This window comes from Opisthorchis viverrini (genome assembly GCF_000715545.1).
Source record: "Opisthorchis viverrini unplaced genomic scaffold opera_v5_270, whole genome shotgun sequence".
Lineage (NCBI taxonomy): Eukaryota > Metazoa > Platyhelminthes > Trematoda > Opisthorchiida > Opisthorchiidae > Opisthorchis > Opisthorchis viverrini.
In genome coordinates this window covers 361,445-373,372 of record NW_008751922.1, presented here as the reverse complement: position 1 = coordinate 373,372, position 11,928 = coordinate 361,445, and the positions used below count along the sequence as shown (strand labels likewise).

At 48.3% G+C, this 11,928-nt stretch overlaps 2 protein-coding genes across 2 annotated transcripts in view; one reads left to right on the top strand and one right to left on the bottom strand.

Annotated features, from left to right (window-relative positions):
- Positions 1-8,120, top strand: part of T265_09262 (hypothetical protein) — a gene marked incomplete at both ends in the record, with an annotated part of 11,361 nt that extends 3,241 nt beyond the window's left edge. Inside the window, 2 exons of the mRNA XM_009175287.1 lie at positions 861-1,046; positions 7,845-8,120. Of these exons, the coding sequence (XP_009173551.1) occupies positions 861-1,046; positions 7,845-8,120 (462 nt within the window). The remainder of the gene's footprint in view (positions 1-860; positions 1,047-7,844) is intronic.
- The window catches only part of T265_09261 (hypothetical protein), a gene marked incomplete at both ends in the record, with an annotated part of 40,209 nt that overhangs the window by 17,915 nt on the left and 10,366 nt on the right, over positions 1-11,928 (bottom strand). The window contains 9 exons of the mRNA XM_009175286.1: positions 113-282; positions 494-658; positions 1,738-1,843; positions 3,012-3,576; positions 4,735-5,016; positions 5,118-5,532; positions 7,028-7,334; positions 8,942-9,225; positions 11,038-11,352. Of these exons, the coding sequence (XP_009173550.1) occupies positions 113-282; positions 494-658; positions 1,738-1,843; positions 3,012-3,576; positions 4,735-5,016; positions 5,118-5,532; positions 7,028-7,334; positions 8,942-9,225; positions 11,038-11,352 (2,609 nt within the window). The remainder of the gene's footprint in view (positions 1-112; positions 283-493; positions 659-1,737; positions 1,844-3,011; positions 3,577-4,734; positions 5,017-5,117; positions 5,533-7,027; positions 7,335-8,941; positions 9,226-11,037; positions 11,353-11,928) is intronic.

The window sequence follows — 11,928 nt, the reverse complement described above, 5'->3', positions numbered from 1 at the left end:
GGGGGGGGGGGGGGGGGAACCACTGCATTTGATAGAACCAATAATTCACCATGATGCGAATGTGATACACACGGAAATGGACAATGATTGTCACGTGACAACTCAGACTTACTCATGCATCAAGGCTGGTATTTGAGGCATCAAACCCAAGAAGAGATGAGCACAGGCTTGACAAGCCTCATCATTCCACGATGGCGGGATAACAGGCTGTGTACTAAACGGGAATATGTCAGCCGTGGGTCGCGGCTGTAGCAGTTTCTTCAACGAGTTGATGGCGAAAGCCTAAAGAACGAAATCCGAAAATTATGTTGAGCATAAGATGTGATATTCAATCTTCATCATGAATACCCTAGCGGCAGTAATGACTTAAACAATAGCCACTAAGGTCAATAAGACGATGTAAAGGCACTGGGGGATCTTGTTCACTGTCCCGCTGTGGCTATTGCAGATGAAACAAGGTCAGCGAATAGGTCGGCAACCCAGTACAGCTCACCTCGATGTGATCTTGCCATCCTGTATTCAAAGCAACAAGCTCGCGTGTGGCCGAAAGGGCAGCCTTTCGAACCTCAGTATCATCGACTGCGCAGAAGTTGAGAAGCATATACAATAAATCCTCCCGTTGTCCGACTGGACGAAGTTCAATTAGGGTACGCAGTACCTGTTACAAATGGAAAAAGGTCGAGCGTAAGGAGATAAGATTCCGATGGAAAACAGTTCACGAGGCCGATCTATTCTTGCTCAAATACAACTGGCTTAGGGTAGACACGATTGGTAGGTTCTCAGCGAGGATCAGTAGCCGATCAAATTTAACTTGGACGAACGGAATCCGACATACCCTCCATAAGGAGATTGAAGTATAGAAACCGATTAACACACTGGAGGAACAACAATCCATAAAAAATCGTTCAGCTGTAGCCCCTTTCCGGTGCCTAGCTGTCATACCATCCGAAGGTTGCACGACGGCTGGGATACTGCCAGGTTGCCCAAGCCTAGACAGGAGAAGTCGAGAGACAGAGGTCGGGTTCAAACCACGGACCTTTTGGTCAGTAAATTCGCGCTCTAACCACTTGGGCCATTTCGCCCAATCCATAAGCAGTTCATGAAGCTGGAGATATTCACATGATGAGTGAATCTCCCATTTGAGGAGCCAGTCAACCTGTGTGACCTAGTTATGTGGATTTCGTGACCTAAAGATGAGTCGCACCATATCCTGTGTAAGTGAGAGCTAACTACATTCCTGATCAGCCGGTAATGGACAAAAACGGCTTTGTTCAAACTGCTAGTCAGGAGGTCACAGGACGAAAACCCTCTGAGATTTTGTGGGATGTGCACTGCTGATGAAACAGAGTTGTACACCGTTTCTCGGCTTATCAGCACACAGGACGAAATCCCTGTTTCAGGAAACCTGTGGACTGACCAGAAGTCTTTGGGTCAGGTCCACTTGTTGCACATACTAGGAATTCTCGTGCATTTAGCCGCGAAAGGTTAATTCTACAGCAAGACCTCTGCTACAGCTGCGGAGTGTGATGGAAAATTCTGCCGCTGAGTGCCATGGCACAGTTGGAACGGGGCCTATTTTTTTCCTAACAAATCTACAATAAAAGATGTCTGAAGTAGTTTGGAACCAACTGGGACATGTCATCCATCTAGAGGCCACACAGCAGTTGGGCCTCTCAAAAACGAGGAAATCCGTTTTATCTGCGCGCGAAACATCTACGTGAGTCGATCAGAACTCACCTGGAAACCGTAGCCTGCTTGGGAAGCACTCCAGCAATAGCGTTTCAGGACACTCAAAGCACCGGCAGTCAGAAGTGGAGCCTCTATTAGGAGGCGCCCGAAGTAGCTAAAAGACGGGGAAAAAACGATGGAATTCGAAGACAATTGAGCCAATCTCTTTCGAACTAGGGGCCATTTCATTTGTGCGGAATCGAACAAAACAGCTTGGAGGCGGTTATTACCCGTTCGTAGTGAGCTATATAATGTGGGTAGTGGCTATGAACCGCCAACTTAGCCGCAGCTTGAGGGAACTGGGGAGAGTATAATTAAATCAACTCTGATCCGCGTACAGAAGAGAACCCCATAGGAAAGATAATGATTCACCAAACACCATTGGAGTTCAAAGGTGAGGAGCCGAAATTGTGGATTAGTTTATTGGGTTTATCGGCTGCATAAAATACGATTGCATTGTGAGAGGTGAAAGATATCGTAGAGCTGTAACACCCTTTCGATGCCTAGCTAACATGCCACCAGGAGGCACGAGGGCTAGGATACTGCCAGGTTGCCCAAGCCTAGATAGGGGAAGTCGAGAGGCAGAGGTCGGGTTCGGACCTTCCGGTCAATAAATTCGCGCTCTAATCACTGACCCAGGTGAAAAAGTAGTCACTATCAAGGCACACGCAATGATTACGAACCTGTCATATGTGGCAGCCGAAACTGACAAGGTGAGATCGAATGGCCCCTGTAAAACTCCATTCTAAATGCCTGATATCACTCTCGACTTCCTATCACTGCTTTATCCGCAGTATCACTGGTACTATTGGCTGAAGTCTCCCCGTTATTTGCGTTGATCAACTTCCAAAAGTTGACTCTAAGCTGACAGCGGTAGAACTACCCCGCTGATGCTCTTACGCTCCAACAGCTTTGTGCTGTTCACAGGCTACCGATCCACTGTTAAGAAATATCTCAAAAGCCTCGGGAATGGGCGTCATCAGTTTCACCCTCCATCTCATTTTTCCCAAAGGGAAAGTTGCTCTTCTATGACTAAAGTTATCAATCAGATGCTGCCTATGGCGATAGTGAAAACCGTTGATTGCAAAGAATGACAGACCACTGTCCATCAAAAATCAGGGGAAGACGGTGAGGGAGGTTCATTGTGCAACCTCTGCTTTGCTCGCAAAGATAAGCTGTTCAACTCCGCTACTAATATGCCCTAAATAAAGATGGAACATCTGTGGCAAACGAAATAAAAAGACGGGCTACCCAACCGTACGGCAGTGGCAAGCCATCCTCACCTCTGGCGGACGTCCGGATGTGAGAGTCGCTGAAGTACATCGATCAGCAGGCAATCGTAAAACGATAAGCAGCCAAGATCATCCGGGGACGAAACCAGGCGGGCTTTGCTGTCGCGTGGTTCCGGTTTTATCGTCTTTAGGGCAGATTGCTTGTTATCTACACCCTCACTGCTGCCTGAAAGCCCCCTGGGTGAGGCAGTCGGAGAGTCAAGAAATTGACCAGAGTCTTCAGTCACCTGATCGTCCGTAGAACCGGCAGCGTCCCGGCTAAAGTCCCGCTCTAATTCTTCCTCCGACAATGGATTGGAAAGTTCTGGCTCACGCTCACTGACTTCGGTTCCCCGCTTGAGCTCGTCATCAGCAGAATCATCAAGACCGCCCCCAGTAGATGTGCTGGGTTTCCGAGATCTGCCCCTCAAACGTGCCAGTTGTCGACGTCGAGCAATCAAAAAGTTACCGAATTCCGAGAGTTGAAAGCCACGAAAACGACAATACTCTTGCATGAGTAATTTGGATAAAAGCTCAAATCCGTGGCGTAGATTTTTGATGGCATAATCAATCAAAACTAAATAGAATGAATACAAGGGGGGCGGTGTACGATAGTGAGGAAGAGTGCAGAGAAAGACACGAATGAACAGCTGGGCTGGAGGCAGAGTTGAGAAGACGAACATCCAGGGAACACTATGAGTATGAAAAAGTAACATGACAAATACCGCGAAATGTTCGTGCGCCTATCGAACTTCATTGTGAAACTAAGTGATGGAATTGAAGTAGGCACGGACAAACAGCGTTCATTTGAGGAGTCAATCCCGAGAAGCAAACGGAAGACCAATGGTTTTTTTTATCCAGTTCATAATTGAGTCCATCAAAAACACTGATCAGCCGCTCGCCTGAGAGGACCAATTCAGAAGACCATGCTCCATTTCTAGCTCTCGTCGAGCAACCCCTTTCATCTTTGGTACGAGTGTGAGCTCCCCCATTCTTGGGTGAGAGCCTTGGTCTAATTTGAGGTGGCTCTAGAGCTCAGTTCCTTGAAATTGCCACTCCTCTTAATATGACCAACTGCGGTTGATGAAATCATACCAGGAAGAGGGCGTACGGTCGCAGTCGCATGTTTCAAAAGTGCCAGTTGCACGCCCGATTAGAGAGACAGAGGTCGTAGAATGAGGCAGCTTTACCAGAAAAACCAATTTGGTGATGAAGCCACGTTCGTAGTAGTAGGTAAGGCATCATTAACGGGGATTCACCAGCCGAAATGCAGCAGTTAGGATCGACTTAAAAAAGAGTATACGGCGAACCCAGCGTATCAGTGGGCCCCACACGCCTTCTAGCAGGCTTGTGGCTGTTACGTTAATTGAGTTAAACCTGTATTTGACCTGCCAACGCTAGCATGACGGTTGCAACGAATAGCATGGCAGAAACAATTTGGTGATGAAGCCACGTTCGTAGTAATAGGTAAGGCATCATTAACGGGGATTCACCAGCCGAAATGCAGCAGTTAGGATCGACTTAAAAAAGAGTATACGGCGAACCCAGCGTATCAGTGGGCCCCACATGCCTTCTAGCAGGCTTGTGGCTGTTACGTCAATTGAGTAAAATCTGTATTTGACCTGCCAACACTAGCATGACAGTTGCAACGAATAACATGGCGGAAAAGGCCGAAGTGGCAGAAAAGGTCGAAGTAGGGATCAATTGAATTGGGATGAGTAGTGTTCAAACTCACTGCTGTAGAACTCATTCCCACCGAACCGACGGGTGGTTAAACGGGTAAGCAGTTTCATTCTACACAGCTGCTGTGTTGTCGACCCCGGTTCCGTTCCCCCTATGCTGGTTAGTAGGAGCTGATTGTCCGTACCAACGGGAATCCGGCGTGCTGTCGAATCTTCGAATCCATCCAAAATACGCTGAAAGGCATCCCGGGCCAGCTGACGTTGGAGTGCGCGCGGCAATGGCGTGGTGACCGCGTCCAGAGAGAATGGTCGAGCTGGAATAGTGCTTGCCGGAGCTGAGAAAGTAAAACAATTTTGGTGTGAATGAACGTCACTGGATTTCGCCGCAATCACTCTAGTTTTGTGACAAGAGTTGAAACAGAAACAAAGCACTTACGAACAATCTCTGGAATTGACACAGGCACCGGAATTGTTGGAGCGGTCGCAACCATTGGTCCGAAGGCGGCACTAGCGGATGGCACGGAATGCGGTGGCACTGCGCTCAATGGTGGGGGAGGCTGTGATGGGTCGAATGTAGGTAAAATCACATTCGATCCGCCAAGGCCTGGTGGCGGAACGTTTGGTGGGAACATGGGTGGCAGACCGGAGATTGGGGCGGAAGTCAATCCACCCAAAAGTGCATTGTCCAAGTTCGAAGCTGAACTAACCGGGATTGGTTGTTGGCCATAGTTGATCACGGTGGAAATGTTCATTGGTGCAGCGCCATGCATTCGACGAGCTGCGTTTGCCCGAATCATGGCGTCTTCATCTTCCGCATCATTATCCGCACCAGGTTTGTCCCCGACAGTGGTCTTAAACAAGAAGGTTGAAAAAATGGAATAAGAAACAAGTGACTCGTGAATTCACACAGCTATTCGTCAACAAGTGTCAGGGGGGGCGATAGGGTTGACAAAACATACGAGACAGGAAAAGTTGGTGTTTTCCGACAAAACTGCCAGTCGTTCTGGGTGATGGTCACCACATCCAGAGTCAGTCGTAAACCGATTGTGGCAATCGCGGAATTCGAGGTTACGATCCACTGGACAAGCAGTTTGAGGCATGTACCACTTACTAAGAATGGTCCGGGTTTATTGTGAATACCAGTCATTCGCTTCAGCTCTGCTAGCCGGTTAAGGATGAAGTGTAATCAATAAGAAATAGCTGTTCGACTGTAAAACAGTTCCGTTGCGTAGCGGACACTCGAAGGAAGCAAAAGGGCTGAGATACCGTCGGCTTGCCCAAGCCCAGACAGTCGGTTCAAACCATGAGCAGCTATACACCGGTGTTCAGTCAGGGGCTTCCACATCAATTGAAACCAGCCCTGAGTTAAAAGTGGTAAGCAGCTGTCGGCTGGTGTCTAGAATGAGTACCGACTGGAAATATCCACGAGGAAAAATAAATTTATTGGCTAATCGGAGTGAGCCTGCTGACAGGTTTTGTAATGTGTCAAAAGAGGCCACAACTCGATAAAGGCTTATACCTGCGAACGCGGCTGGGAAAGTCAGCAGACCTTAGCCCACCCACGCAATTACTAACCAGACTGTCCTTGGACTATGTGACCCATGAGTAGTCACATCACCTATGAAGGTTCAGGGGACAGACTGCTTCTAGGACAAAGACCGAGTGATTGCAGACCATCCAACCGATGTGGTAGACGAGTTCCTTCGTCTCCTATGAACTGGCAGACCACAAAGTCACCTCACAAGCAGGGAAGGATAGAATAGCTTCTACTGTCCACCGACACTTACGGCAAAGGCACGATGTCCCGTTCCAATGCAAGGACAGAGTATGCCCTGAAGCGGTCTGATCTATCACGCTTTATGGAATGGGGACATAATCTTTGTGAGCAGATGGTTTACAGAGGTCCTCAGTATCTCCGAAACCCTAATCTAGTGGTGTTAAGCGGAACTCCATAAGGATCCCTCTTTACCGCTCGCACTCAGGTGCTGCTACGGCCGAGAAGCCCATCCCACGCAAGACTGCTGTGGTGACTCTTCTCCAGAGGAGTCCGTCTCCAAGATTTAGCACAGCACGTGGTACTGCCGACAGACCATCTTTGTGTTGTACGTTAGGTTTCGACTCTGTCTACCGCTTGCATGGTCGTGCTCATCTGCATACTTCATGCATCCCTCTGGCCGTGTATTTGTGCGAAACCTCGATAGAGTTCATTCCATACAGGCTTACCCATACTCTTCCGCATCATCCCTACGGTCCCTTACAGCGGGAACAAAACTCTGGCGAAACGAACTGAATTCGATAAGAAAAGTAGAAAGAGAGAAAGAGGAGGTGATCATGAGAACAATTTACCACTCGGCGTTTCTTAACTCGAACTCCATCCTTCAGTCCCGCGGCATCTGAGGCATCCAGCTTAGAGGGTCGTTTGATCCCTGGTCCAGCCATTTGTTCCAACTCTTCTTGTGACGGACGTAACAGACTTTCCAGTTGGCTCAGATTCTCCGTCGGATCGGGATGGCTGGCTTCGCCGGCCCAGACAACCAACTGCACAGCTAACAGGCGTGCCAGATGGCGAATTTGCGCTGAAGTACCAGCTGCAGCAATCGGCGTATAGGTTGACTGGAAAGCGGCTGGCATTTGATCGGGGAGGGTGACCATACTGGAAGTAAGCAGGAGTATGCATATGACAGCAGTTTTAATCTTCATTTCACGGGGTAGTCTAAAGGGGGTGGGAGGTGGATGATTTCCCTAACGACGAAGGATAGAGTTGTGAGGGCGTACAGTTACACACGTTCCCACACTTTGTATAAATCACCCAAAAATGACTGATTTTTCATAAAATCCTCGCGTTTGTTTAGTTCAGGTGTAAATACACTGACATGGTGCAACTGTTAATAAATACATGTAGTAAAAATGTGCCACGTGGAAAGTCGCGGAACGATTTCGTCATGATATCCCTTTGGAAATGCACGACAACCGCACTACATTGCTGGAGGCCATAGTCAGCAGAGTTAACCAATCAACCAGTCAATCAATCAACCAATTTATCAGCTATAATCCGTGTACCATAAGCACATTGGTTCCAGCTGCTGCAGTTTTGATCACTGGAAAACGGTAGAGTGTGGGACATGCATCCAAGCCTTGGAGTGAGGACATGTTCGGAAATTAGGTAGCATCCGGTGATCCTGACACAAGGGTTCGTGGTATCTACGGTGTGGGAATTGCACTCATCCCCAAGGCTAAAAGCGTCTTACTGGACTGGACCCGAGTCACCTATGCGCTGTCCGGTGGTCTGGTTCAATTAAGATTAACGCAGATCGATGCGGTAAACGGCGTTTGTTTGTCGTATCACCGTATGCTCCCAACAGATGGCAGTTCTGAGACTAAGAGGGGCGAGTTTTATCAAGATCTGTCACGACTGCTTCGGTCGGGCAAGAAGGACTGACATAGTAATCCTGGCGGGTGATATGAATGCCCAAGTTGGACGACTAAGTCCGGAAGAAGCCCAGTTGGTTGGTAAATTTGGAGTCGATGCTAAGCGTACGGATAATGGAGAGTGGATTCTTCAGTTGTGTGCGGATCATCGTCTGTTCCTGGCCAGTACGAACTTCCAACAGAAACGCTCACACTGAGTTATTTCGGAGGCCACGCACCACAAAACAGTCATGAACCATGCGGCTATCAATTACGAAAGGAGAGCCTCAGTTAAGGATTGTCGTTCCTTCTGGGGTAAGCAAACTGACTCTGATCACGCCATCGTGCAGGCCCGCTTAACACAAGCAAGCACCACGCGTGTCAAAAGAGAGCAGTTCCCGTTCGTTAACTTCGACAAGTTTCAGTAGCTAAAGAGTATCGAGCTAATCTGGCTAGAAAGCTATTGAGAACGCGCAGTCACGTAGATGACGAAAACTGCTTGGAGGTTGAATGGAGGCGAGTTAAAGGGGCAGTGCTTTCAGCTTCCAGAAACGTTTGTCCAACCCATCTGACTCGACACAATGAACACTGGATATCTTCGAAATCGGTAGATCTTATTGGTGCCAAAAAGGCCATACCAGCAAATCTTTACTAGGGCGACGCACGCCGATCCCTCAAAAGCTTGGTTGTGTGTCCCGCTTTTGGGTGATCAAAACTGCATCAGCTGGAACCAATGTGCCCCTGGTAACTGGATTGTAGCTGATAAATTGAATAAATTGAATTGAATTCTACGTTCATTAAAAGCGTTAATGTCAGAGCACCTGCGACAAGCAGCTTTGAAACAACACCTACCTAAGCAGCACCAAATCGGCCACATTAGCCGTGGTCAACCGAGGCACGAGTCGATTTGTGACGAAATCCACCGAGGGCAGCTCGGCTTGAAGTTGACCGAGTTTGCCACCAGCCACTGACATTTTCCCCGCATCACCCGTTGCAGACACCGCGGAGGCGCTTGTTGAAACCACAACAGATGTTGCGGTCGATTGTCGCTTAGCACGTGGACGGCGAGAACGGATAATCTGTATATCATCCTCATCGTCATCATCATCGTCGTCAAACCTGAGGGCGGCTTCAGCCTGGGAAAACAGAGCAAGCATGGTAAGGAAGGATAACAAACTGGTGAACCACTCTGAACGCTTTGTGTAAGCAACTACTGTTACTGAAGAAACACGTTCTGGTTAAGGAGTCTACAGTGCTCCTTGATTAGACCTATCCACCAGAAAAGATCATCTACGCATACGCAGGAACGACATACGGGACAGCTGAATCCGCAAACCATCGCTTTACCCACAACAATCCGTTTCAGCCTCAGCAATTGGATTGAGACAGAGCATGTGGAAACAGGCGGCCGCGGGATTGCTAGAAAAAACGCACAGCTGTAGCACACTTCAAGTGCCTAGCTGCCATGCCACCCGAGGGCAGCACGAGGGCTGGAATACTGCCAGGTTGCTCAAGCCTAGACAGGAGAAGTCGAGAGACAGAGGTCGGGTCCGAAACATGGACCTTCCGGTCAGTAAATTCGCGCTCTAACCACTTGGGCCATCTCGCTGGAATTAGCGCCCACATCACTCACGTTCGATAAATCCTCCGCCTGTCCTGGCACAATTATTCTGGTGAGTCCACATCAAATAGAATGCACTGAACTCGATTTCCACTCTTATTAGAGCTCATCGGCAGTGTATATCTTTGGCCATGCCGGGGCTTCAATTCCGGACATCTGACATACGAGGTGAAACTGCTACCGCTACTCCACCAGCGCATGCTGGACGCATCTGAATCATCACATCTGACCACCAGGACAGTTACTGGGTCGATGGACAGACCAATCACATCGCTCAAGCATGAAAACGACATCGCCTGTTCAGATGTGACCATTCAGTCGGGTCCTTCCTCAACACGCAAAACCTCAAGGAACAAAGGCACTTTTTCCCTTCTGTTTTTGGTGCCATCTTCAGATGTTCCCGTTAAGGGGAGAAAATGCTTTCGGTTCAGGCAAGCCATCGGCAAGGAAAGTGAGAGTAAAAAGCCTTCAACCGGGTAGCTTGAACATCCGTTGAATTTAAAGACATGAAATCACCAGAAACAATGGGGATCTATCCAAACAATCAAGTGGGGTTTCAGGCACCAGTAAGACTCTAACAACCAGATGGGAGTGTCTCAAAGGTTCTTGAGCCGAAAAACATATATGGTGCCCGGTCTTCATTGCGAAGACACTGGAAATCGACGCGCAAACTAGCGGAATGGTTTCAGAAGGGTCTGGTGAACAACCGATGGAATTCCAGGCATCTGAAAGATGGATGCTTATGTTCCAGACGTGCAGTGGCACGACAGCACGCAAGAATGGCCAACTACGCCGGCCAAACCATTGGCGAGAAAGCGTTGGATCCATCTTCCACTTGAATGAAGATAATACCTTCGATAAACCACTGAAATTACGTCAAATTGTGGCTTCTAATATGAACAAACAGTCGTTCAGTTGCAGCACTGATTCGGCGCGTTGTGCGAGTCTAAACAGGGTCAGTCGAAATGCCGGAGTCGGGTTCCAACCACGGACCTTCTGGTTGGCAGTTTTGTGCTTCAACCATTGAGCGATCGCGAGTTCTACGGAAAAACACCTGTATATAAAGCGTAAAAAGACCTGTCCGCCCCACTTCCGAGGGAGTGCGCTCCCGAGAAGAAGGCGATTTTGATCAGTAGCAAGGATGCGTATACTATATACATCGGCGCGGTTGAAGATTAATGACCAAGCGCTGAAGGCTAAAGGTTTGAGGGCGATTCAAGAATCATACGATAAATATATTCCAGGTCTTCACAAAAGATAAACTACAAGAGTAAACTTCTTAACATCACCGAAAAACCCTCGCGAATCCACACTTAGGAATGTTTACATCAGCCATCGAGAAGTTCGCTTGTCCAGCCGAGCGAGGATCGATGGATGTGGTGTGTAGTGAACTGGGTGGTTGGATTTTCAAGGTGACACCATCTGGATGAGTTGATACAGCAGAGGGATGAGCAGCGGAAATTCGGCTGGAATTGATGGGACTCGTGAGCTGAGTTATTGGAGGGGGCCGCCCCGCTAGATCCGGTCGTATGGCTGACATTTGGCGCATGTCCACATCGCCATGGTCAGTAGCTTCCGATTCTGAGGCCCCGGGTGGAAGAAGGTGACGGAAATCGGAGGGTCGCTGGAGGGCTGCGACAACCTTGAACACAAAAAGGGAACGTTTTGTTGTGGTCAGCATTCAACGCTACCTTTATCTAACTATAGAGAGAAGGTAGTTTGTTGCAAACGTGTATAGATCTTTTTGCAGCCTGCTTAACGAGACAAGATATGTCGAATAAAATCTGGGAATAGAGGTGTCTGCCCGACCGATAGTTGCCACGCTAATCTTAGGAAGTGTACGGTAACTGAAAAGCCTCTACCGCTGAGCCACTACAAATTCGAGATGTTTCGAGTGACTCATCCGAAGAACGCTGTCTCCAGCCGCCGGACGATGCATAAAGGGGTTCATTTATCCTCGATCAGCGGAAGACCGCAGTACCTTTAAAATCTGTAAATACCTACAATCTAATCACCGGCAGATCGAGGTCGAGTATTTGACTGGGAGGCTTTGGTCAGAAATGGCAACCGTCTTTCTCTATGAGTTTGGGCGCTGTCATCATCATCATCAAAGACAGCAAAATCGGTGTTGGCACTGATCTTTCACTGCCGCACAACCATAAGATTCGTCTAGTTTATATATATATATATATATATATATATATATATATATATATAT